Raw genomic sequence first — 27,780 nt, 5'->3', positions numbered from 1 at the left:
AGCTCACCTTGCAACCTGTCTCTTTGTCATCATGCAGCTATTTTCCCAAGCACCTTTAGAGAGACAAGGCGGGACGGTTCTGGATCTGGCCACGTGGACAGGGCCTCAGGGCCTCCCCCAACCCCCGTCAAGGACATCGCCAAGGAGGGTGCCATGTCCCCAACCACATGTTGCTCAACGGACGCTGGGGGAGGGAGAGCCAAGTGGGCCCCCTTCTGGATAATAATCCCACTTCATCCACACGCGAGCGTTTCCTGGCGCCGTTCTAGCTGCCTTGGTCCCACGTACTCTTCCAGCTCTTTAATCCCTTTTGCTTTTATGCTCATGCACAGGGGTACTTAGTTTGGAACAACTTTAACATTGATTTTCAAATTTATTAACTTTATAATGATTAAGTGAGAACACAAATATAGTTTTCCCTCTAATTCTGGTGGAGGTAGGTAAAAATGCTTTTTTTGAAGAAATGAATCTTCAGACATATTTTTTGCCATTATAGGAATAGGAGCTAATCCTGTAAAAAAGAAAACTGAATACAATATGAATGTGGGACTCTCATATTTCAGGATGGAAAGAAGTTCTAGGATTTGAGGGCTCTTGACAGGGTAGATCGGAGTTTAATCTCTATATTAAACAGACTTTAAGAAATGGCACACGAATCACAGGTATGGTTTTTATTTTTTATTTTTTTATAAATTTATTTTATTTTTGGCTGAATTTGGTCTTCATTGCTGCATGAGGGCTTTCTCTAGTTGCGGCGAGCGGGGACTACTCTTCGTTGCAGTGTGTGGCTTCTCTTGTTGCGGAGCATGGGCTCTAGGCATGCGGTCTTCAGTAGTTGTGGCACACGGGCTTCAGTAGTTGTGGCTCACGGGCTCTAGAGCGCAGGCTCAGTGGTTGTGGTGCACGGGCTTAGTTGCTCCGTGGCATATGGGATCTTCCCGGACCAGGGCTCGAACCCGCGTCCTCTGCGTTAGCAGGTGGATTCTTAACCACTGCGCCAGCAGGGCAGTCCACAGGTATGGTTTTTTTTTTTTTTTTTTTTAGAAATTAAGATTAAACCCCAGGTCTTAGTTTGTAAAAGATGTTTTAAATAAATGAACATAGCTAGGTTCATACCTTTTGTTGTATTTATCAGATTTATCAGGTCTTTGAATTGATGCTCACAAAACACCTCTAAATCCAGACAGAATTTTATAATACACTAAAAATAAAAGGTAATGAATTATTTGTGTTTTTTTTAAAGAGTTTTTTGATGTGGACCATTTTTAAAGTCTTTATTGAATTTGTTACAATATTGTTTCTGTTTCTGTTTTGTTTTTTTTTGGCCACAAGGCATGTGGGATCTTAGCTCCTGACAAGGGATCGAACCTGCACCCCCTGCATTGGAAGGCGAAGTCTCATAACCACTGCACCGCCAGGGAAGTCCCAAAGTAATGAAGTTTTAAAAATGTTTTACTTGAGTCTTACCATTTTCCCAGAAGAAATGGATTCAGTTTTTATTCTATTACTTTTAATAAAATCTATGCTACGAAGTTTCTTAGGCAATTCCATAAAACAGAGATACTGGAAAACAGTATTGACATTTTTGGTATTTGGGCATTTCTCTAACTTTAATCTCAGAAGGGGAAATCTCAAACTAACAAGTATATTTTCACTGCACTGAAAGGAAATAGAGCTTTTATGTGTGTTTTTTCACTCTCACCGAAGAGCAAGAAATTATAAAAATTGATTAATAATTTACTTAACTCAAAAAGCGATCTGCCTTTGGGTTTATGAATATATAATGAAAGAAAAAGTAAATGTGCTTTCAAGTCCAGACTAACAGAAGCGAGTGAGTCCACAGCCAGCACCAAGCACGGCGGGCTTTCTAGAATCTCACCAGGGGAACCTGGAACGTAGGTCCCATTCAACAACCTGAGAAGACAGAGAGCTTTTCACGGGCGACGAGCACATGACGAAGTTCATTAATTAAACAGCGCGGGTGGAGCAGATGGATGCTACCTACGCTCCAACGAGGCTAAATTGGGACAGAGGTTTGTAGTCCTTAATGAGGCTCCGTAAAATGAATGATTACACAGGAATCACAAGTAAACCAGCCTGCCCAAGCGCTGGATTATCAGGCAACAAGTCCTGCAACATGGTAACGAGAAGACCAGTGTGAGTGCAAGTATCTGATACACAAAACCTCTGAGGTCATTCAAGCCCAGCTTGTCCCTGGAGGCTGAGGAAAGCAGTCTGGTCTACAAAGGGTTAAGCGCGAAATGACAGTGGGGCAATAATACGAAAATGCCTGGTCATGGAAATGAAGGGAACGGAACACTTTTTTTGTCACATAGTCAGTGCATGATTGAGAATGAGACACTCAAGTTTCCTTTTATCTTTACAGGAAAACAGAGATGCAAAATGTCAGGTGCTTGGGCTAGCAGCTATCCAGAAAATGTGGGCATCAAGATTATTTTTTTAATGATACTTTTTTTCATATCGCTAATTAATTCTTTACTTTTTCAGCTATGTCAAACTCTCAACTTTTTTTTTTTTCCTTTTAGGGTCCTAATTAGCCTTTGCTGCACATGGACTTGTGTATCAACTCAAAAGATATTTTTTGGAATCATGGGTAGAAGAGAAATTATTTTCATGGGAAAAATTTGCTCTAAATATATGCTACTGTCTGGAACATAACATTTTGAAACTAAGAACATATTTCTTTAGAATGATCTACAGTATTATGTTTTCCAATGTAGACAATATAATCTCATTAACAGAAACTGAAAACTATACATTACAGTGCAGCTGTAGAGGTCACAGTAGTTAATGGGGACCCCTGCTTCTGTCACCACGGCCCCCACTGGGATGCCCCATGTCGTGGTGCTGGGCCCTTACTTCCTTTGATTTTCTCTTTCTCAGGACACATGACCTTTACTGCAAATTAAAACCTATTTTTTTTTTTTTTTTTTATTTATTATTTATTTATTATTTTATTTTTGGCTGTGTTGGGTCTTCGTTTCTGTGCAAGGGCTTTCTCTAGTTGTGGCAAGCGGGGGCCACTCTTCATCGCGGTGCGCGGGCCTCTCACCGTCGCGGCCTCTCATTGTGGAGCACAGGCTCCAGACGCGCAGGCTCAGTAGTTGTGGCTCACGGGCTCAGTTGCTCCGCGGCATGTGGGATCTTCCCAGACCAGGGCTCGAACCCGTGTCCCCTGCATTGGCAGGCAGATTCTTAACCACTGCACCACCAGGGAAGCCCTAAAACCTATTTTTGAAAGAGGTAGAATATAAATAGCGTCAACATATAGAAATAAACGTCTTGCTTGCAAGACCCAATATCACCTTGATAGAACTGTGTTCTCAATCATTTATCAAAGCAAAAGCACAATGAGTCACGCCAATCAGGTCCTTGTTTTGAGCTAGACTCTGTTGTGAGATAGGTCACTGAGGATATTTACATTTAATGTTTTCTTTGCTTTTTAATTTGGAAGCCACATGTACTTAGGTATAAGGGATGTACATATGGTATCAGAAAGGGTCCATTCGAATTTATGATAGTTTTGTGGTCATCTTTATTTCATAAAATCAAGATTTAAAGGGCTAAGACCTCTTGTTAACAATAATGATGAAATAGGCTAAAACTGAGTGGAACTGCTTCGCTTTTTAAAAGCGATATACTTTCCCCCCCCAGTTTTACTGAGAAATAATTGGTATACATCACGGTACAAGTTTAAGGCATACACTGTGACAGTTTGATTTACATGTATTGTGAAATGATTATCACAAAGGTCCAGCTAACATCCATCTTTTTATATAGATAAAATAAAAAGAAAAAAAGGAAAAGAAAAAAGGAAAAAAAATTTCTCCTTGTGATGAGAGCTTTTAAGATGTACTCTCTCAGCAACTTTCAAATATACAACATAATATTTTTAACTATAGTCACCATGCTGTACACTACATCCCCGGAACTTATTTATCGCATGACTGAAAGTTTGTTCCTTTGACCACCTTCCTCCAATTCCCCCTCTGCCCACTCCCCCTGCCTTTGTTAATAAGTCTGATTTCTTTTTGTATGAGTTTTTTTTCTTTTTTTTTTTTTAAGATTCCACCTGAAAGTGAGATCATATAGTATTTGTCTTTCTCTATCCGACTTATTTCACTTCGCACAATGCCTTCAAAGTCCGTCCATGTTGTCATAAATGGTAGAATTTTTTCATTTTTAAAAGGCTGAGTAGGACTTCCCTGGTGGCGCAGTGGTTAAGAATCTGCCTGCCAACGCAGGGGACACGGGTTTGAGCCCTGGTCCAGGAAGATCCCACATGCTGCGGAGCAACTAAGCCCGTGCACCACAACTACTGAGTCTGCGCTCTAGAGCCTACGAGCCACAACGACTGAGCCCGCGCGCCTAGAGCCCGTGCTCCACAACAAGAGAAGCCACCGCAATGAGAAGCCCGCACACCGCAAAAAAGAGTAGCCCCCACTCACTGCAACTAGAGAAAGCCTGCACGCAGCAATGAAGACCCAACACAGCCAAAATTAAATAAATAAATAAACAAAATAAATTTAAAACAAATATTAAATAAAAGGCTGAGTAACATTCCATTGTGTGTGTGTGTGTGTGTGTGTGTGTGTGTATACACACATATACATATATATACGCCACCACTTTTTTATCCACTCATCCATCGATGGACACTTGGGTTGTTTCCATGTCTTGGCTGTTGTGAATAATGCTGCTATGAACATGGGGGTACATGTATCTTTTTGAGTTAGTGTTTTTATTTCCTTTGGATGTATTCCCAGAAGGAGAACTGCTAGATGATATGGTAGTTCTATTTGTAATTTTTTGAAGATCAAAGCTACATAATTTTGATGGCCTCTTGTTCTTAGGTCAAAAGTGTGGACCACTGAGAAATAGCAGGGAGGCCTCAGAGTCAGGCTGGCCTGGGCTCCCATCCTGGCCCTGCCCAGGCTGTGGGGCCTTGGCCAAGACTCCTGCATCTCCAGCTTCACTCTCTCCATCTGTGTGGCTGGATGAACACGGCCCTATTCTGCAGGGCTGTCACTGAGAGCGGAACAGTGGGCCAGTGGTCCTTATCTTAGGCACCTTTGATCAGGCTGTGCTTCTGCACATTACCCACCGCTGCCCCAAACTGCCCTCTGGTTCCACATATGCTTCTGGTAACTCAGCTGATGGGAGAACATTTTATTGGTCACCTGCAGATACAAACTACTGACCAACAGTTCGGTCTTAGTAGTGTCCCTGTTTCTATCCCTATGCAATTATTTGGATATTCCATTGCATTGCACCCACATTTCATAAAAATGAGTGGAAACAGGAAAAAAACGGAAGTCCTGGCACTATTAATGACAAACATAGCTCTCCAACTCCAGGCAGTAGAAGCAAAACTGGAAATCCTTTCCTTGGTAAGCTCAAGGAAAATATTTTTAAAACTTCAGTACCTGTTTCGTTTTAATTTCGCTGTCATGGTGCATTTTAAGTGTCTAATGAATTTTTGGGTTCACAGAATACACACCAGCTCACTTCCAACGGTGAGGGCAAGAACGCTAGAAACACGCTAGGAAAACCACATCAAATACTAAGATCTAGAAAGTGAAGCACATTTAGGAAGTTTATATATTCTGTTTCATTTTCTGAAAACAGAATGCCTTTTATAAGAAGTCAGATGCACATCTGAATTCCCATCTGTAGAAAAGAAAGCAAAAATTTTGGATTTCAAAATGTAACCAAAAGGAAATATTAATAAGGAGAATACGAGTCTCCAGTTCCTTCCCCCAAAGAAATCTTTTGGGGTTGCAAAAAGTAATCAATTAAAAAAAATCTGTATTATCTTCCTAGGGTGAAGTTCCTTTAAAAATTCATGCATTCGCCAAATTCTGATTGCAAAAGCTCTCATGTGCCAGACTGACTACAAAACACTCAGTGATTCAGTCCATAATTAGAAACTGTCTAATCATTTCTGTTGGCCATTCTTGACTCTGAAATGTTTAAATAAAATGTTCCATGAAGGATTATTTGTAAAAGAACCAATATTTTGATCATTAATTCAAAGGGGGTCCTGATTGTATAAATGCAAATAGCTGCCTTATTTTAGTACATAAAATCTCAGATTTAGACATCTATTAGCACAACTGATCCTAAATAATTTAGTAGGAACATTTTTTAGACTATCCCCACATATTTATATTATAGTTTGAAAAAAATGTTCTCATGTAAATTTACAATCTAAATTTGTTTTGGTAGAATTTGATTATTTAAATGAGCTGTGCATTTTGTACAGTAGAGACTGCAATACCATATTCGACAAAAGAACCAACATTCTCTTGTAACTCAGAGATATTCTAAAGCTCCATACACAGAGTCGATACAGGATCAGCCGTAGTTTCTATGGAACTTTTAAACGAGAAAGTTAATTTAGAAACAGTTTCTAGTGTTCTACCAATATGGTGCCTTCGGACTGGTTTTCTAATAAAACAGCTTAAAAAAAAAATCAACCAAACTGTTAGACTCTTCCATTGTGAGAAAGGAACAGAGTTTAAGCTGAAAAATTCCCTTTCTCTGGAGGAAAGAAAAAAGGTCCAGAAATTTAAAATTAACCTCAACCCAAAGCAAAGCAAGACATTCAGATGCTTTCAGTAAGTGTAACACATTTTACATAGCGGTCCAGAAGCCACCTTTCTAGATAGAGCTTTGCAACTGAAGACTTTTTAGCCGCAGGGGTTAAAAGCGTGGGTGTGGAAGTCAGCTTTTGTCTGAAAAATTAGCAATGCTATGAGTCATCGTGCATTAGCAGCAGAAGAGTTGTGCATCTTGTACGAATCCAGACACCATATGCCATGCGAAGGCCTATTACTTTATTCGGTGCCACCGCTGACAGGCAGCCACGTGGGTATCCCCAGTGGAAAGGCTGTCTCCTCCGGCGGCGAGGACAGGGACCCAGTGAGCTGAACACATCCAACATTGTGCGGAGCAGCAGGAACAGCTGGTAAGCCAGCCAGCTCCACGGCCGGCCGCGCGCGGATGCTAATGAGCCTGGCGACAATGCCGGCCTTCAGAGGGGCGACAGCGGCGTCCTGTGTCTCCACAACAGCCTCGAGAGCGGGTCTGCTCTCTCATGCCTTCAGTCTCATTAAAACATAATCCTGGTGTGTGTGGTTTATCAAAATCGGTTGTAAGTCACAGCTTAGAAATCCACCCAACACACCCGACGTGCTCTACAAAGTTGCGCTGAAATGTCTGCACGATTCCACGGGCATCTTTAGGGACTGCGGGGAGTGGAGGCAGCCACTGTGGGTCCAGGTCCTGGCTCACCACTAACACAGCTGCGTGGCCTCGGGCGTGTTAGTTAACCTCTCTGGGCCTCGGTGCCCTCAACTACATTTTCAAATAAAATCAGATACGTAACAGACTTTACTAAATAAGACACTGTACTATGTTTGCATAATGTACTAAAGCAGGATAACCGTACCTTCCGCACAGGATTGCTGTAAGGACCAAATGATGGTACATATGTGTGACGATGGTAGTGCCTGGGACAGAGCAAGGGGGGAAAGCTCTTCCTGGAACCAAGGCGGCAGTTGCTTCACCTCCTAGCTGTGTTTTTCCCGATGCCTAACGCAGCAGCGCATCCCATTGTCAGGGGTTGGAAGGCAACTGGCAGACGCGGCAAGATGGGTTGGCGGTGATGAGGGGAGTAGGGGTGGAGCCCTGGGGACCCCGTGTTGATGACTGGTGATGGGTGGGTATGCCCTCCCAGTGGCATGTGGGGTCCCCAGACCACTAAGTTTCCTGAAAGTTCCAGGTTTCCTGAAAGCTCAGTTCTGCTGGAGGCATTTACTCCTTCCTTTGATCAAGTCCCCTGACTCCTAGTCGCCCACCAAATGCCAGGTGCGAGGCCCTTCCTAGGGACGCCTTCCACTTTGGGCTCCGGGCTGAATTCTGGCATAGCCATTAGGAAGCTCTGCAGACCCCTCTTTTCCCTGATGTTTTCCACACTCATCAAGGAGCCGTGAGGATGGGTCCTGGTACCCTGCCTTCCACTTGTGACCTTCAGCAAGAGCACAGGAAATGGCCAACGGATATTTTGTTGAACGAGTAAACTGATGAAAACAACTGCGTTTTAGACTTGTCATTTTCAGACTTGGGGCCTGGGAGTGTGAATGAGATGCTCAGAATCTGTTGATCACTTTTTCAGCAAGATTTTTTTTGTAAAAGCTCTTAAGTAAAAGACATTTTATGGACAGATCAGCTCCAGCAGCAAATGCACTTCGGTCTCTATTTCCTAGGGTTGGGGGTGTGTAAATACGATGAGGGAACTGCCTTGTACTCAGAGCAAACCTGGTCTCCCCTGAGTCTTCCTGCAAGTCAGCCAGCTCAGGGGGTCTCCCAAGGTGACGTCGGTACTTTCTGAAAAATAGAAAGCACGCGTTTGCCCGTGGCGTGCAGATCTGTGACAAGACCTGTTGCAGAGTTTCAGAGGCTATAAAGACTGAAACAAGGATTCATGCCAGGAGAGTTAAATTTAAGGAAGTACAGTGATAAATATCCTGAGGAACTCTGTGTAAAATACGGTGTGGAACTCATTGATGAGATCACGCATGTTTTAATGTGGAAAGCTGCATTCCTGGAGGAAGTCTCTGTCCTCCCTGAGTGGCAGCAGCAGCGGACCCTGGGCTCTGCCCGCCACCGCGGCTGCTCCTCGAAGGCTGGGCTGGCACAGCAGCCAGTGCTGTACCTGGTTCAAGTTCATTATCTCCCGTCTATTTGCTGTCTTTACATCCAGCCCTTAATTTCTGTAGCATCCAGAGCTCCACAGACAAAATCAGGATAACTAGATATGGAAGTGAGGGCTGGAAGGGGCTCTTTCTGACTTCCCGCTGCTTACTGAGGACGCACAGTCAGCAGCAGTTCAAGAGCCAGTCCCCTGGCGGGGGCTCCTGAGGCACCAGCGGTCCCGGGAGAGCCGGGCCTTCAGCCCTCAGTTTTTCTCTTGGTCACAGCCATTCAGAGATGGGAGGCACACACCATGTTCATTATCTTCTAACGATCTTTTGTGGGCAAGTAGTTGCTGGAATAAGAATGCTCTTTACTCACTGGGATTTTAAAGATTAAAAAAAGAAAACTTTAACATTTAAAAAATACCCAGAGGGCTTTCCTGGTGGCGCAGTGGTTAAGAATCCACCTGCCAAGGCAGGGGACATGGGTTCGAGCCCTGGTCTGGGAAGATCCCACATGCTGCGGAACAACTAAGCCCGTGAGCCACAACTACTGAGCCTGCGCTCTAGAGCCCGCGAGCCACAACTACTGAGCCCACGTGCCACAACTCCTGAAGCCCGCACGCCTAGAGCCCGTGCTCCACAACGAGAAAAGCCACCGCAATGAGAAGCCCGCGCACCGCAACGAAGAGTAGCCCCCGCTCGCCGCAACTAGAAAAAGCCCGCGCGCAGCAACGAAGACCCAACACAGCCAAAAATTAAAATTAAAAAAAAAAAAAAAAGAAAATCTTTAGCTGTGTTTTTCAAAGGAAAAAAAAAAAAAAAGAAAAAAAAAATACCCACGATAGAAATAATTACAGCACAAGGCTCAAGACTGGACAACACAGCCCAGGAGGCAGTTAAGATCCAGAGCAGCAGAGAGAGAGCTGGTAAAGTTTGGGAAGGGGGCGAAACGTGTGTCTGAAATTCACATACACAGGCCCCCAGCAGCCCACGACCTTGATAAGCTTCAGCGGAATGCATATCCATGGGCGAGGCTGTAAGGAGCACACATGCCACGTGGAAGGTGGTCCTAGGAAAGGATGCTGTGAATCTGAGCCACAAGCTGCGGCCTCCACAGCCCCAGGACTGTCACCTGAGCGCCTCCTCGCATGACCTGCTGCAGGCTGCCTTTTATTAGAGCTATCGACCCTCTCGCAGAAGGGTCTCGCTGTGCACAAGGAAGGTGAGCGGCAGAGCAGACAGCTCCGGTATTGACCGGCGCAGCCGGGGGCTGCGCTTCCACACGAAGGTCAGCGCTCCTTCACAGCACCTGGAAGAGTTCCTGTGCCGTGTGCATCGGGGCACACGGACGTGGGGGGTGGAGAGCCGGGCCAAACGCCGGGGCCTGGGGCCACCTCCTCTCGTGTCGGCTGTCACAGTACCTCTCAGAGAAGCCGAGGATGCCAAGTGAAATCTTGGGATTTATAAAAAACATGGCAACGGAAGCCTAGGATGGGCATTTGTGCATTCCTTCAAGGCAGACAGACCAGGGCCACAGAGAACTGCCAGAGGCCACGTCCAGAAGCTGTCAGAACAATGTGCACGTTCCTCGAGAATATCTCTCCAACGTCTGAGAGGTTTGCCAAAGCCAGGAGGACAACTCTTATTAAAAAACACAAAAACCTTTTCCCCACTCCAAGTTGATTCCTCCCCCCACTTAGAGCAGAACATTTAAAAATTGGCCCAAACTGACATTCTCCTTAAGGGCATCTCAATGATATAAACGGCTTTCAAAATATTTTTGTGAAGACAAACGTCCACAGGCATAAACACATAAAATCATCTCAAAAAGTCAAGTAAAATTATGAAGTACTTCACAATTCGTGATTCTTGGAGGCAATATAAAATTAAATAAAGGATTAATGAGAGCAGATTAAAATGAAAATAAGGAACCCAAAGAAATTAAGCTAAGAACAAAATGCACCCTTTAAATGTGTGTTTCTGTGGACAGGAAAGCAGAGTGAAATCAGTTTTATTGCTTTTATGATTAAATTCTTTGGATCAAGAAGTCATTTATAATCATTTATCTCTCTTTGGGATCCATTATAAGTCATTTCCTCCTTGTCAGCATAAAGACATCGAGTGTCATGAAATAGATGGTACTAGAGTCCACTTTTCCCTATTAGAAATTCCTTAAAGTGCTTGCATTTCAGATTTTAATTGATCTAACACCTCCTGAGTTCTTATCAGGTCGGATGCTGGAGACTAAAAGACCAGGAAGATGTGGTCTTTGTCCAACGTGTGGGGCAGGTGCATCAGGATGTGTCCTGGCCCAGGTGGTCAGACCACACTTTCTGTGGAAGCCAGGCTGGGGTGCCCGCCGGCCGCCCCCCTCCCTGCATGGCAGGCTACTGCTGCCCTCGGCAGGTTGACCCTCCTCCCTTGAGTCTGGGCTGGCTTGGGGACCTGCCTTGGCCAACAGCTCTGGGACTTCCAAAGTTAGATGGGGAAAAACCGCGTGCCTTCCCCTGCCTGGGTCTCTGGGAGCTCTGGGCAGCCGTATGTTCAGTCTGGCTGCTGGGAGGTCACTTTGCTGTGAGGCGATCCCAGCTTGCCAAGTGGGGAGGTTGCCAGAGAGCGAGGACGCCTGGCCGGCCTGCAGCTGGTCCAGTTGTGCCAGCGCGGGCACCAGACCCGTGTGCGAACCACCCAGCTGAGCCCAGCCAGGCCAGAGGACGCGCAAGTTCCCCCCTCCACTACCACCCTTTCAAGCCTCTGCAGATGACCTGACTTTATCCTGCAGGCCTCCAAAGTGAGAGGACAGGCTAGGACCTGTATTAAAACTCTAAAATTCTGCTAAAATTAAAATCTTTTGATCTAAAATTGAGAAGGAAATTCAGCTTCACTGAGATTTAACACACGGCCTGAGTGAGGCACTCTTCCTGCCCTGTCATCTGCAGTCGGCCGGGTCAGGACCGGTCCTGAGGGTGAGCTGGGCGGGGCTGAGCCCAGCTCCCTCGTTCACCACACGGGGCTCTATCGAGGTTCACACGACCCTCCATGCTGAAGTTTTGATTTTTTTTTTTTTGGCCATATTGTCCGGCATGCGGGATCTTAGTTTCCCGACCAGGGGTCAAACCCACGCCCGCTGCAGTGGAAGTGCGGAGTCCTAACCACGGGACCGACGTTTTGAATTTTATTCTTACAGAGTATCACCCCTCCCATCTAGTGTATGAAGGCAGGGCAGGAGATGCAAATCTTTCGTACTATGTGATGGTTTGATCTTTATCTCCCAGGAAAGTTCTTATAAAAGCTCTTGAACACAAAGATGAATTACTCATCTTTCTTTTTGATGGAAAGACAAATGTTCTAAATTTGGCAACCTTTTCTGTGATGACAAGGGGCTGAATTTATTCATTCAACAAGTATTTACGGAACAAAATGTGGTTGCTGTGACAGGTGCGGAGGCCACACCCAGGGCTGGTATTCACCTGGAGAGTGCCTGCATGGGCGGCCTCCTGGCCTGCGCCCCACTGGTGCCCTCGAGGTCCCTGAGGTTGGATAGTTCAACCCTCGGAAGCTTCAGTGAACACAACAGACAAAACCCCTGCCCTCACGTGCGGGGGCGGGACGTGAGTAAAGTGAATTAGTAAATTTACATAGTAAATAGGGTGCAGGTGAGCACGGGAGGCGGTGGAGGTGTGTGCACAGGCGTAGGAGGTCCTGGCGCGGGGTGGGGGAGGCTGAGCCAGTGGACATCTGGAGACCAGTGTTCTCGGCCGAGGGCACTGGGCACTCAGGCCTTGCGGGAGGACTCCGGCCTTGACTCTGAGTGAGGCGGAGCCCCTGGAGAGGGTGGGCAGGGCCGCCACGTGGTCTGACCCACATTTTAGCAGGCTGGCTGAGTGCAGACTGGGGCGGACGCGGGGCACAAGCCAGACACAGTCAGGAGGCTGTGCTTGGCACTACAGCCTTAGCCGTTACCTCAGGGAAAAGGGGGGAGTAATTGGAGGCTTCTGAACTGTGACATGTTCTCATTTCTATTTTAGAGGAAAACTCTGGCTGCTGGTGAGTTTTCCAGGGAGACAGGGACTGGCTGTGGCAATAGCCCAGGGAGAGATGAGTGACGAGGACGCCCAACCCGGGGTGGGGTGAAGCAGCCAGACTGGGGTTATGTTTTGTGGATTGATTCATTTTATATATACTTCACTCCATACATCCTTACGATAATCTGTCTGTGAGGAATTACCATCCTCATTTTACAGATAAGGAAACTGATCGAGGTAAAGATACTTGTTAAAAGCCAAAGAACTTTCCACTGAAACTGAAACCCAAGGTCTGTGTGAGGCCAGCCCCCAGGCATCACCTGCTAATTTGAGCACTACATCAAAAAGACGCACCTGACAGTGCACCTGGCCCTGGTAGGAACATAGCTGCTGAGGAGGGGAGAGAACGTCCCCGAAAGCTTCTTAGTCAGAATCGAGACTTGACCAGGAGGGTCCACTGTGATGCTCAGGGATACTGTCCAACATGAGAACTAGCAACAGGTTTTAAATGTGTCTTCTCAAAAAAAAAAAAAAAAGTTTACTCTCCTACTGAGTTGTCATCAGTGGAGCTTTGGTTAAACAACTGGTCTAATGACAACCCCACCGAGGAAATTGGGGGACCCCAGTACGTGTACCTCACGGTCGGTCGCTCAAGCAGCTTGGGGACCCCTAAAGCACAGCTGATCTGCCACCCTGTGTACTCTTGACGGCCAAAAGTGCAATAATTGGGGCAAATGAATCCAGGAAAAGGAGTGATTGAAGAGGATGGACGTTTATCTCAGAGGAAGCCAATAAATTAAAAGGAAAGCACATCCCATCCTGATCTGAGCTAAAACCAACAGTCAGAGAAGTCTGAAATTCCACAAAAGGTAGAGTAGTTTATGTGCGGTGTTTATGCACAAATATATAGGCATTTGGGGGACAAAATTATAGCACAAAAACACAGAAATAATGTTTTCTTCATTGAGATAATTTAAATGCTGTTTTCTGATGTAGACTTCTGATGTGCACATATGTGGTTATATGCAGAGAATGTTTATCCTGTCAGAGAGGCGTAAATTCTATTTTCCCAAATTAATGAGTAGACAGTATTTCCAAGACATTCGAAAGAGGCTCCCCTTTACTTAAAGGGGTCAAAAATCCTCTGAAAATATTCCTTAAACTTAAAACAAATTTCCATTTCTTCCTCATATTAAAACCTCATATTGATTTCTTGGGAGTATGAATTCAATTTATCTCAGTTCAGTTCATATCATTTTAAAAATGTGAAGGAAACACACATCCTACTTACTTTCTCCCAGCCAAGCTGAACTCTCCTCAGGAGGAACAGCATGATGACGATTTTCATCTTCTGGGAGAAAGTTCTGGTTCTCGGGTGTCGAAGGCAGAACATAATGGTGAGTGGCAGAGGCTCCCATCGAGTCTTTGCCTTCTTTAAATTCCACTGAGGATGGCAGTTTGGATGGAGACCCCAAAATCTATTCTGTCCATCTGTTTTATTATTCTTAGAACAACTGTCAAAAGTTGCCCAGGGATCAAGTTGCAAACATACTAATTTGCCTTTGAAAAGTAGGCCCTGGGGGAGTTCTGGAACTCCGCTTATAAATTCAGAATCCCATCAGCGCTCATGCCTGCTTCCCTTTGTGGAGGTATGAGCCTGCACTTCCAGGCTCACAGCTGCCTCCAAGCCAGGATGTGCCCATAGACTCACATCCCACTTCATAGGCAAATGAAGGCAGAACCAAAGGGACTTGGCATCTTAAGGGCTGGCTTAAGATGACTAGCAAACCCCGTTTTTTAGGAGGCAGCCTCTACATCGATCACGGATGGATTAAGGATGAAAGCTTTGCACCGGGGAGTTTAAACGGGTGGACACAGCAGAGGGACACGTTTGGTGCTCTTTTACATCCTAGGACTAAATTAGGAAGCTCAGAGACTGGAATGAAGCATTAGAAGAAATAAGCTGAAGAAAGAGAAATATCATAAATCACTAAATACTGTATAGTTTCATTTTTGTGATTCTGATGAAAATGATGAGAAGATCATTTGGACATCTGTGATACGAGATGTGTGTCTGTAAGTAATAACGAGCAATGTCCAAGGAGGTGTCAGGTTAAAATATTGTGGCATTTTGAACTGAGGCAGCTGTGTATCTCTCAGGTTAAAGGCATGTGCAAAATACAACCCAGAGTCCATCGTGATGACGGTGGAGGAGGGAGTGGTGCAGGCACTGGCGCTGATCCTTAGAGCTTCTACCTCCCCCCCGCTGGCCCCAAGGGTCTCTGTCAAGCCTCAGGGAATAAAGTCAAAATGCTTTCAAAGCACAGGACCCCAGAAACATTCGAAGCACAGCATTCAAAGTACTCATTTTAGGGACTTCCCTGGTGGCGCAGAGGTTAAGAATCTGCCCACCAATGCAGGGGACACAGGTTCGATCCCTGGTCCGGGAAGATCCCACACGCCGCGGAGCAACTAAGTCCGTGTGCCACAACTACTGAGCCTGCGCTCTAGAGCCTGCGAGCCACAACTACTGAGCCCACAGGCCACAACTACTGAAGCCCACGTGCCACAACTACTGAAGCCCGCGTGCCTAGAGCCCGTGCTCCGTAACAAGAGAAGCCACCACAGTGAGAAGCCTGCACACTGCAATGAAGAGTAGCCCCTGTTCGCGGCAACCAGAGGAAGCCCGTGCGCAGCAACGAGGACCCAGTGCAGACATAAATAAATAAATAAATAAATTTATTTATTTATTTATTTTAAAAAACAAAACAAAACAAAGTACTCATTCCACAGAGTGAACTAGAAAGGACACCGTTTCAAGGCTAACATGATGGCATTTGGGTTGTTCTCACCCACAGATTACCAAAGGACTATCCCGCTTTGATTAAAAAATTTACTGGAGTGTGTTGCAAATTACTCCAGCGCTGAAACCTGCTGGGACCTCGCTGCAGACACTAAGGCAGACGGGCCCAGAAGGGGTCACCATTTGGACTCGCTACTCTGTCCTTCTTCGGCTTTGCACAATCTCTTATTATAACAAGACATGTGTTATCCTTTTTGGAGATGTAAATAACAGAAAGTCTCACTTTCAAATATATTGCTTACAACTGCAGAGTCAACTTAACGTTCTGGGATGCTGCTTATGGCATGATGTTCCTTTTAAAATGGGACCGATAATTAGTAAACTGAAATCTGATTAATGTTGGATTAAGAGGTTCTGATGTCTCACTGTGATGTATTATTTCAGTCTGTGGGCACTGGAAGAGACTGTCCTTAGGAAGCTCCTGTCTTCCCCTCTCCAAGATGGGAGGATGAAATTAAAACCCTGATTTTTTAAAAAAAGTTCAGTTTGTATGCAACAGTTTATAATGTAGGATTCAGTTTTTTCTCCTTCTGTTGTTTTCTCACTTTGAAGCTGAAACCAATGAATTAACTATTTGAGAGAGAACAAAATTGACTAGAAATAAAAGTCTTCCTCCAGGGACTTCCCTGGCAGTCCAGTGGTTAAGACTCTGCACTTCCAGTGCAAGGCGTATGGGTTCGATACCTGGTCGGGGTACTAAGATCCCACATGCTGCATGGTGAGGCCAAAAATTTTTTTTTAATTAAAAAAAAAAAATCTTCCTCCAAAAACGCCAAGGGTGAACCCCCTGGTTCTGGCAGAGGGACTTGACGTGTTAGGTGGCTCAGGCGGGCTCAGCTCTCACCAAGCTCAAGCACAGAATTCTGAGACCCAGGAGACTTTCTCTGAAAGGTATAGATATCAAAGGCTGTGAAAATGACCACTAGATAATCCATGAAGGAAAAATTTTAAATTAATACCACTTTGTGCTCTTTACAGTTAAGGCTAGGGATCCCTCTTGTTGTTTCGCTAGGATTATAAAAAGACCTGTAATGGCCAGAATTTTCTCCACGCTCCATGGCAAGAAGAGTCCATATTTCTTCCTCACCTGCATTTTAAAATTCATACTCTTGTTTGCCTACTGCTGAAGAGTGTGGCAGAATCAGGAATAATGGCTCCCTTCGAAGCTGTGCCAGTCCCAAAATAACCATCCGGATGCTAAGGAAACCTCGTCATCTATGGAATGACTTTTCGCTCTTTGGATATTCAGACATTAATAAATGTGAAATACCCAGAAATCCTAGCGGCACTATGATAAAAGGTGGGTGGGGGTCAGCAAATACCCTCTTGCCTGCTTTTGCCAGGATGACCATTTCCACTTTTCTAACATCTTTCTAATAGCAAAATGTATTTGGGAACAACAGCGGAATTTGTGTCATCATGACCAAATGATTACGGTGCAAACCGAGGTTCTTGCGGGGCCCAGCAGGCTTCTGGTCCCTATGGAAACGCAACTCGATATTGTCCTCCACTCAGCTGGAGGACGGGCGGCCAGGCTTTTGTGCTTGGTGAGATTTCTTCCACAACCTTCCAGCACCAGACCCTAGTGCTTCCTCCCGACTCTTTTCTAATTGAGATGCAAATTAATCTCTCTGGCTGATTACACTTCCCTTAAAGCTACTGACACACGCAGCTGTAACCAGAGTTTGCAGACTCCCCAACAAGTGACTTCAGCTGACAGCCTTGCCCACGCGGCCTGGCCAGTGGCTGAGTCTGGACTGCGAGGGCTTCCCCGGGGCTCACAACAGCCCTGCGACTACGTCCCTGTCCTTAGGATTTAGAAACAGACTCTGAGGCCTGCGTTATTTAAGGTCTCCAGACTGAAGGGCCACTCCCCTCCCCGCAGACCAGGGCTTTCCTGACTGTGCCTTTCCTCCTTTCTTTCTTACTTCCTTCCCAGCTGCTGTTCTCTGACCTTAACACTGTTTGAATCCATCTCTCCCTCTAACTAACTAAACTTACAGCTCTAAGAATGTGGGATTACTGAATAGCTGTCACTTACATTTCATGGCTCTCAATAAAATTCTATTAATTTAAAAATCAAATATAAAGTCGTCATTCTAATTGTCGGGATTTCCACCTAAATGTCCTTCAATAACATTTTGGGGTGGTGATGGAAGCATTATTATTTAGAACGCAAAAGAAAAGCAAGATGCCCCAAATACTCTATCGTTCAACATAATGAAAAATACACACAAAATCCAATTTTTCAGTAAAAATGCTAACATGTTTTTCTCTTGACTACTACCATCTATGTGTTTTTGCCAACGAGATTCACTCAGGAACTGTGCATTGAGCACCTACTCTGTGCCAGGCACGCTGTTCCAAGTGTTGGGGATCCGGTTGTAAACTAAACACTCAAAAATGAGCAAAAAGGACTTTAAAATGTATCTATCTATACATAAAGAGATACATACTCTGTAGAGCTATATTTCTTGGATAATAAAGGTTTTCAATTTTGAAAAAATTGCAATTTTACAAAATGAGTTGTTTTTGCCTTCTGCTTTCCAAAATTTTTTTAAAATTAATTAATAATTATTATTTTTTTGGCTATGTTGGGTCTTCGTTGCCGTGCACAGACTTTCTCTAGTTGTGGTGAGCGGGGGCTACTCTTCGTTGCGGTGTGCAGGCTTCTCATTGCGGTGGCTTCTCTTGTTGCGGAGCACAGGCTCTAGGCGCGCGGGCTTCAGTAGTTGTGGCACGTGGGCTCAGCAGTTGTGGCTGGCAGGCTCTAGGCGCACGGGCTTAGCTGCTCCGCGGCATGTGGGATCTTCCCGGACCAGGGCTCGAACCCGTGTCCCCTGCATTGGCAGGCGGATTCTTAACCACTGCGCCACCAGGGAAGTCCTTGTTTTTGTTTTTAAACCAAATCAATCTCTTTCTCTCTGTCTCTCCCTTCACACACAAACATTTGCATAATGTCCTAGCAGGAATATGTGGGAGGGACAGCAACAGGATGGGCAGCTTCTGGTACAATCAGGAGAGAGAAGAGGCAGGAGGCGGCCAGGTCTGGCAGGGAGCGCGTGGAGGGCGTGCACGGCTGCGGGAGGGGAGGCATCTGGGTCACAGCGGAGACCTGGGGGCAGCCGCTGGGGGCGGAGGCCACCAGCGTGGCCAGGAGGGGAATCCTGGGGGCGGTCCCATGCCCAAAGGCCCTGCAGTGGGGAGGAGCACCCCCTGCAAAGGATGGGATCTGAGTGGGAAGCCAGGCGGCAGCCCGGTTTCTGCACGGATTGTTAGATTTACACTGGCTTTTCCTGAAGGGATGGCTTTTTGCCTAACAGTGATAAGTCATAAATCTGCAGCAAAAACGGAAAAGCAAAGTGGCGTCTCCCTCACCTTCCTTGAAGGTTCCCCTGCACAAACACGTGCTTCTCACAGGCCTGGCTCCCGGGCCCCAGGGGTGGAGGCAGCATGCCCCCTCCCCCCTGCCCCCACCCAGGGGGCACCTTCTACACGTTGGGAGGGAGGAGCGGTCTCCAGAATTCGTCCGAGCACCTGCGATGCTGAAAAGTACTTCTGAGACCTAACTCCACAGACAAGCGCTTCCACATTTTACAACAGAGGTCTGTAACTCTGATATTTACGGGCGCCAGGCTGGCAGCGTGGTGACAGTAACAACTGCGGTGACGCCTACTGGGCTCTCACCCAGGACCGGGCACTATTCCCCCCGCGTGGCCCACTAACCACCTCCTCTCCCTCCGAGGGGGACCAGCTGGGGCTCCGGGCCCCAGCGCCGGGGAGCCGTGGTCCAGGGGGCTGTGGTGAACAGGGGGGGGACACGTGGCCAGCGGGTCAGGAGGCTGACTGCTGCCTTTGTTGCCAACAGCAAAGGATGCCCAGTGGGGTCAAGAGGTTCTGACTCTTCAAGAAATATCAGAAATCTAGATTTCGACGTGGCTGACAAACTCAATTTTTATGAGCAATGCTGGAGGCCAGCACAGCTCAAAGGAAGCCCATCTGGGGGCTGGATTCAGCCTGCAGGCAGCTCGTTTGTGGGCTCTGGTTTTGCATGTTTGCTTTGACATTGAGCTACAACCTGATTCCCGGCTGTGTCTGTTCACTGCTCCCCATTCTGCAGTCTTGTCTCCTCTTTGAACCCCCGAAGCTCCTGAGACCACTCCTTCCTGGTTTTATGGGCTCCCTGAGCTGTAAGGCCCCTCTGTACCTGCTGCAGGTTGGTGGGGCTCTCTTATGATGTGGTCCCGGAGTGGCACCCCGTTTACGATGTGACCCGAGGCTGTAGGGGCACAGGGACCGTGCCTTTGCTCCTCCTGGTCACGTCCCTCATCTCAAATCTGGGCTCCACCACGATCCTCGGGTGTTTGTCGCAGACACCGCCTGCTGCCACGCTGAGCACCCTCAGCTTGTAGGGACCCAGCTAAACCCAAGGTGTGGCTTTTCAAGCTACGGCCTCGGTCTCATCTGGTTGGTTTGGGTCTGGAAGTCTTGTCTTTTTAGATAATCCTCATTTCTGATTTTGCCTTGGGTCAAGTTAGTTAGCCCTCTCAGCTCTCCTTAAAAATGGTTATTTATTTTGATAAACAGGTGCTCTAGACCTTTGTGAAAGTTGCTAGATGGAAGAGGGTTTGAGCCAAGCCTTGGCCCACACGGGACCAGAGGCACGGGCCCCAGTTGATCGGTGTCTGTGAATGAATGCATTTAGGTTTGGTTGCAGTGAAGTCACCCAGCTCCCAGGGGCCCAAACCCTCTCCCATCTGCCAGCTGATTACGATACTTTATCTCGTGTTTTACCAAAATTCAGATTTATATTTACAAGCTTTCTCTAACCTCTGAAAATAGTGATCTTATCAAACACCATGAGTATGTTTGGGATACTTTATTCTATGTGAACTCATTCTTTTCTTGAGGCTCACAAGCTATTTAATATTTATCAAGTCTAACAATTTTACAAGGGACCCAGGCAACATTCCAAAATTCATCCTTAATTCTATTTGAAAACGAGGAAAATCTTTTCCTGTTTTCAGTTCTGGGTGCATCCTTAATTTACATGACTTCAGATGAAACAGTTCTTATGGTTCTGAGATCGCTGTTGTAAATTTGTTCTACAACCTGGGGTATGGTTACTTGCAGGGGCCAATTCTTTTTTTTTTTTTTTTTTAATTACTGTGTTCTCAGTACTTTGAGTTTTAATTGATACACCGTGACACTTTTCTGCCACCTCCCAGAGGAAGAAGCTGGAGGACAAGCGGGATGGGGTCCACGGTGAGGGCCTCACGCAGCACCGCTTGGAGCGACCCTCTTAACCCGATGTTCCGCAGACCGCACGCGGCTCCACTGGCTGCTCGCCTGGGGCCTCCCCCTTTTCTTTCTCACAGAAAGTTTTCATTTTCTAACAAAATATATTCCCCTTTACAGGCTCAAGCCACCCCTGGAAATACAGTAAGTCCCCTACATGAGAACCTTCAAGTTTTGAACTTTCAAAGATGCGAACGTGCCCCTGTATGCCAGCTGTTGTACTGCACTACCGTACTTTTCAAGGTACTGTACTGTAAGATTAAAAACGTTTTATTTTTTGTTTGTTTTTTATGTATTATTTGTGCAAAAAGTATCATAAACCTATTACAGTACAGTACTATAGAGCCGATTATGTTAATTGGGTACCTAAGCTAACTTTGTTGGACTTACGAACAAACTGGACTTACAAACGCGCTCTCGGAACGGAACTCATTCGTATGTAGGGGATTTACGGTATGCCATTTCCTCATCTGATCTCTACTTTTTGAAATGTGCTTCCAGAGCGTCAGGGCACAGGTCTGCTTGCGCTTTGCGCCCATTCTTGTACAAACTCTGGGACAAACCCGCTACTCTCTGCAACATTCAAGTCAGCCTTTCACGTCGCTGAGCAATGGATCCAAGAGAGTAGTTCCCCTCGTTTGCTTCCTCTGTCTTCTGAGAGAGGGTCTGATAGCCAAGAATTTATCAAATGCTTGCTGCCTTTATTAGGATGTACCTTGGAGCCGACATCGAGTAGCCGAAGCCCCTATCACAGCTCTAGTTTACCTTTCGGGCGGCTCGGAAGGGGGATTAGAAAAGCACAGCGCACGCCCCCACGTGGACTGCGGCGCCCCACCCGGCGCATTCTCCATCCCCCACACTCTGACCCCACCCGCGAGCATTTTCTTTCTCGGAGGTACTGCTATTACCTGGTATGTGTTTGCCTCTTTCCTGAAGTGATTCTGCTCTGGGTCCTGTTTTACCCAGTTCTCCAGGTGAAGACTGGGCACTCTGGTACCAGCCATGGCTGAGCCCCTCAGGGACATGCGTCCTGCTTGACTGCCCTGCCGAGGTGACCCTCCACTTCCCTACTCCTCGATTTTCTGGGAAACTGTTCTCTCCTTTTCCTCCACCGACCTCTCTCTCTCCCCCTCCTCCCAAGCCTACTCTTCAAAGGTGATGCTCCAGGGAGTCTGGCCTTAATCTTCTTCCCATTGCCCTCCACACCCGCACATCTAGCAGACCCCACCCCAATCAGTCCACCTGCCTGGTGGAGGCGCCCATCCTCCCCCGATGAGGCCACAGACCAGGCCCTCACTTCCCCTCAGGACCCCTTCCGCTGCCCCTGCAATGCCTTCATCACCTCTATCTTTCCCAGGTGTGTGCATGTGCACGTGTGTGTGTGTATGTATGTGTATATGTGTGTGTATGTATGCATGTGTGTGTATGCGTGTTTGTATATGTGTATGTATGTGTGTGGGTACGTATGTGTGTGTATGTATGTGTGCATATGTGTGTATGCGTATACACGTGTGTGTGTTTTTGTGTGTGTGTGTGCGTGTCCGTCCCACACTCTGCCGTGCGGAAGCATCCGTGGTTCTCAAACAGGATGCGTTCTCCCAGAGCTTGGTCCGAGCAAATGCTGTCTCCTCACTTGGAATATCGTGTTCATATTCCTATTCCGGGCGGCCGGGACAGTGCCTGGCACGTGGGAGAGCACAGTAAATGCTGACAGATCCGTAACTCGCTCTGCACGGTCCCGTCTGAGTCCTTCTCCTACACTTAAGTGTGTGAAGACAAATGGAGGAACGTAAGGTCTTCCCAGGAGAAATAACCAAAAGTCCAGGGGAGAGGGAAGAAACAGGATGGTTACGGCTTTAGGAAGAGGGGCCATTTTTGAAAGTGTGTAAATTCAGAACACGACTGAGCAAAGATATGAAGAAGTCATGAGTCTAAGAGAGACGCTCTGGAATCATCAAGTCTACCTGCTAATTGAAAATGAAACTAACTTTCACCTGTGAAAGAGCGGAGGCCAACTAGTCAGCTGGGTCCTCCCATCAATGACGACAGTTCCAGGGAGGAGGGAGGACATAATTGAGAGCACTGTGCCCCCGGAGGGGACGTGCACTTTCAAAGGCCACCATCCGTGTGTCTCCGGGAGAACTCCTCCTAATGGGCACACCGCGGGCCATAGCAACCTCTCGTGACACAAGCTCTCCGAGCAGGAGCACGGAGCCCTGGCCCGATGGTTCTGGAAACCTCTCTCAGCGGACCGTGGTCTGATTTTGTAATCTCGAGTTGGCTTGGGACCTGTAAACACCATGTGTGGCAAGTTCCCAATCCACAGCCCTCCAGACACAGGCCTGGGCCCTCTGATTGCCCACGAGGGGCAGGAAAAGCTGATGGCAGGTGAGCTGGCCCTCATTGCTCGGGAGAGCGGGGGCCGCAGGATGAAGTCTCCACTCGATGGACTGGACTTGGCCCACGGAGGGGGTGACTAGGAACCCCCCACGGAGGAGGTGACCAGGGACCTGGGAGGCACAGGGGCCCGGCTGAGACATCACTGAGGGCGGTTTCCCAACACCCCTACCGCCTTCACTTTCTTTTTGGATCACATAAGACAATGGTATTTTTCAGTCTCCTGTGAGACTTCAACACACACTTGCAACTGTGTGATCACTTAGCCGAGGGTACCCCAAACGAGAACGCCTCTGATATTGACTTTAAGCTGGAGTTACTGTTTGAGAAAAGATCTCCAAAAGGCAAATTCATTCCAACAATGCCTCCAGTCCTCAGCTTAATAACAAACGTTGTATTTTCTTGAACATTACTGAACAAAATTGATATAGAACTAGTTAGATATTATACAGAACTGAATCTCAGTGGACACTATTTGAAGGCAGTTGAGTATCAGTCACTAGCTGGGGTGGGGAGCTGGCTCCCTGTGGAGGCCATGCTCTCCATCTGAACGAGAACTCGCAGTGAACGCAGAAAGGCGGCTATGGTGTCCTAAGAAACGTGAACAGCCAAGGAACCCTGTGTGTCCTTTCGTTGTGTTACTTCCCTGTATTAGCCAACAATTTACTCTAAGAATGATGACCTAGAAGGAAAGGGGAAAACGGCACCGTGGTTCCCTTTCCGGTCAGCTCTTCCTGACTCGTCCGTAAACTGAGGGTAAGTTTTAGCACATAGGGAGAGTGAAATAAAACCAGGTAAGTTAGTTTTGTGCCATGTTTCCACCGTCCTAGTCAAAACAAAATATATCCACGTACAAGTTATGAAGTACGAACGGGTGATTTTGGTGATTTCATACATGAGTTAAATGCTTTTATATTTGCATATTAAACTGGCACTGCACAATATAAAGAATGATAAAATTAATGCTAATAATCTAAATTTGTTGTATTTGTTTACTTAAACTGATAATAAATAGCAAATTAAAAAACACCATGACAAGTCAGAGAAAAACTGCAGGAGAATGGAAAAAGCTTTATATTTTAGCATCTTTAAAGGCACTTTCCCTGCTTTTTGAATAAAAGACCCCACATTTTCATTCTGCACTGGGACCCAGAGGTTATACAGCCAGCCATGGTTTCAGGGGTGTCCCAGGTATCACTGATCTTCTCGGCCCTTGGGAGGGCTTGCAGGGGCTTGGGGTAGTGGACCCTACACCCACTCCTGACCTCTTCCCCTGGCGTCAGGCGACTGTGACGCTGTCCTAGGATGTGAACTTTCAAAGTGGCCATGAGGTGAAAGTTAGGGTCCCCTCAGCAACCCTGGTCCCGCTCAGAAGACCATCTCTGCTGGAAGCTCACTCCTACAGCTGAACACTTGAGAACACTCTGAGTCCCTGTGTTTACTCTTGTGCCCTCCGCCTGGGACCCGCCCCTGCTCCCTGGGGACAGAGCCTCTCGCATCCCCCCAGCTCGGCCACCAGCTCTCTCCCTGACCATCTCAGCCCCATTCCCCAGTTGCCCTGGAACTTGATTAGTTTGCCTGTCTTCTCAAGGTAGCGCGGGGCAAGGACCATGCCCGCCTGCTCCCCGTGAATCTCAAGCCCAGCACTGGGCTGGGCAGATCCTGAGTCCACACTGACTATTTGTTTGGTAAATGAATCAGTGCAAGAAGACACCCATGTTAGGATGTGTTAGGTTATTCAGTGTTTTTCAAAATTCAAATCTAGGGCTTATCTCAGTGAAGCAGCGAATTCCAGACATTAGCTGCGACACCAAATAGCTTAGACTTTTGCTAAAGCATGTGAGGACCAGGATGTATTAACAAAATGTTAAAAGAGCAATTCATTATTAATAGCCTAGGCAGATATCTATAAATATTTAAAATTTTTTAAATTAGTAATTTTTTAAAGAACAAAAATACAAACACTCCCACCTTCCTTTTCTCTTATTTTTTCCACTTCTAACTTTTCTTCTTCTCATACCTTTGGTTTCTAGCCTGAATATTAGCTCTTCTGCAGGCAGAAATTAAAGAATAGAGTAGTTAAGTGATTGCAAAGCTTTCCCCATTAATTACATCTCTATAAAGATTATTTATAATATTTTATTTCTTGTTTCAAATAATTTATTAGTACCAATGACATCTTCTCAAGGCATAACGCAAAAGAAAAATGTTTAACATTTTATAATGACCAACATAGTAAGTTTTGTGACTTTCTTTTTCCTAATTTCTGTGCTAAGTCATCCTCCAAGATGTTGACCTGGCTATTTTATGAGTGATTTTGGAATAAAGCATTTTCTAACTCATGTTGGCATCAGTAGCCCTAAGCCGGCACCCACTTTAGTCAAGTGTGGTTGCTTGGAGAGTTTTTAAAGTGATGCTGAATCCTATCCTTTGAACTTTTAAAAATATCGTTTTCCCTTAAACCTGATTATTCTGAAGCCACGTTAATTCTGACTTGAGAAAGCAGTGTCCAACAACACAGCAAAGCATGGCTCTTGTAACAAGCAGTTCCATAAGTGGAGAAGGTGGCGTGACAAAAATCACAATGGACTTATACAAGACGGGATTTTCCTGTTTGCAAATGGCTTTTTCTTGCCTTGGTCCAACGTCCTTGACTGATGAGTGTCCAGCTCATCATGCAAACCGACAAACCAATTGCTAAAAAGGTCTTTCTCATTTCTGCCAAGAACCTCTCTCTAAGAGTGTGTGAAATAAAAACGCCACGCGCAAGGCTGAATCGACACCAGCCGTAAGATTAAGTCCAGAGTGCCGTGGAGATCACTGCACAGAACGCCTTCTCCCAAACACCACCACCACCGGACAAAGCAGGAGGGAACAGGCCGAGGGGATAATGCTGCCCAGGCCCCCGGGGAGGGACCAGATGGGACCTAATAGCTCTTTTCTACTACTAATTTCTATGATAATTCCGAGTTGCCACATGGCATATGTATTTTTTTTTTGACCTAAAGACAGAATATCTGTCAATGAAGTGACCAGGATTTTAATGAAAGGTATTTTTCATGAACTGTATCTATTCACACGTTATATTTCTCACCCACTCCTCACCCCCACTCTCCAGCAACATGTCACTGATGGTAAGGTTGCGAGAAGTACAGAGACAGAGGTCAAACACAATACGCTTATCATCATTACCAATACTAATTAGAAACAGAGATCCTGAGTTTTATTAGGAGGTCAGATGCCTTTCGCAGCGATTTTTTTTTTTTTTTTTGCAGCGATTTTATGAAGTTGCCTTAATTTCTTTTTCTTATGGTCAGGGGTCATGCCTGAATTTAAAGATGACAGCATGCCAACTAATGTTGGAGAAAAAAAAATTACACTAGTGAAATTTCTTCTGTTTTTAGAGAGAAGACCAGAAATGAGAGAAGGAGATATTAATGATTTGGGAAAATGACAAAAGGATTTCCAGCCATTCTCACTGATGAGTTCAAGTACAACTTTGTTGAGGGTGTCTTTCCCTGTCCTCCCGACCAGACGCAATGTCCCCCTCCCCCGACCTCCTGGAACACCATTTGTGCTTCTCTGGTGGCACTTGCTACGTTCTTTGATTTATTAGCGTCATTTCTGGTAGGCACTTGGAGTGACCCCGTTGCATTTTCTCAGCACCCCACCTTACACACAACAGACTGCAGCAAACAGGGAGGGAGGAGGAGGAGACCGAACTTGGGGAGAAATACCCCAGGAGGAATGAGCATCTTGTCATAGGCACCACTTCTTAGCATAAACATATGTGACTTGATTATGAAAACCAACTCTTCTAAGTTTGATGTAGCACAAAATTATTATATCTAATATAAACTAAGGAATGGTATGAAAATCACAGTGTTTTTCAACCCAGATTGAAAAAAATTCCCTCTTCCCTCTTCCACCCAGTTGTTAAGACTTACCTCTCGTGAGAAGGTTCCTGGAAGCTGGATGCTGGGATGGTTAATACATTACACACTTAGCGCAAAAAGATACAAGCTCTGGTAGAGGGGGATGAGGCACTTCACGGCCCTGCTGGCGTTGATGCAAGTGGCACAGATAAGGCTTGGCAGGAGCTGCCCACTCACGATTGCTCCATCAAACAGGGGCCCAAAAAACGGAACCTGTTGATTCAAGACAAAACAAAACCAAAAAAAAAAAAAAACAAAACCACTTAATTAAAAAAAAAAAAACCCAGTAAAAGTCAAACCAAAGACATGAGAACAGCTGCTTGATGCCTCGGACCTGTCACAACTGCACAGGCTGCCACCCACAGACTGGATACTAGACCTGGACCCAGTTCTAGGGCTTTCGGATCAAGCCAAGCAGGATTGTTCCACGACGCTCCTCTATTGCGAACTCTTTGGCTAAACTTCTCATGACAGATTGTCACCAAGTTCTTCTTTTCCTTCTCGCGTTGTCATTCACGGGATGGCACTGTTCTTTCTAA

At 46.1% G+C, this 27,780-nt stretch overlaps 1 protein-coding gene across 3 annotated transcripts in view; it reads right to left on the bottom strand.

The window, feature by feature from the left end:
* RALGAPA2 (Ral GTPase activating protein catalytic subunit alpha 2) overlaps window positions 1-27,780 on the bottom strand; it is a 281,669-nt gene that overhangs the window by 49,713 nt on the left and 204,176 nt on the right. For 2 of the 3 annotated variants that reach the window (XM_059898891.1, XM_059898892.1), the window contains exon 37: window positions 27,327-27,454. In XM_059898891.1, coding sequence (XP_059754874.1) covers window positions 27,327-27,454 — 128 coding nt within the window. Of the gene's footprint in view, window positions 1-3,118; window positions 3,250-27,253; window positions 27,455-27,780 lie in introns of those variants that run through there. The other variant, XM_059898893.1, reaches the window with a different exon arrangement.

Source organism: Balaenoptera ricei, chromosome 15 (assembly GCF_028023285.1).
Source record: "Balaenoptera ricei isolate mBalRic1 chromosome 15, mBalRic1.hap2, whole genome shotgun sequence".
Lineage (NCBI taxonomy): Eukaryota > Metazoa > Chordata > Mammalia > Artiodactyla > Balaenopteridae > Balaenoptera > Balaenoptera ricei.
This window is presented reverse-complemented; position numbering and strand designations above follow the sequence as displayed.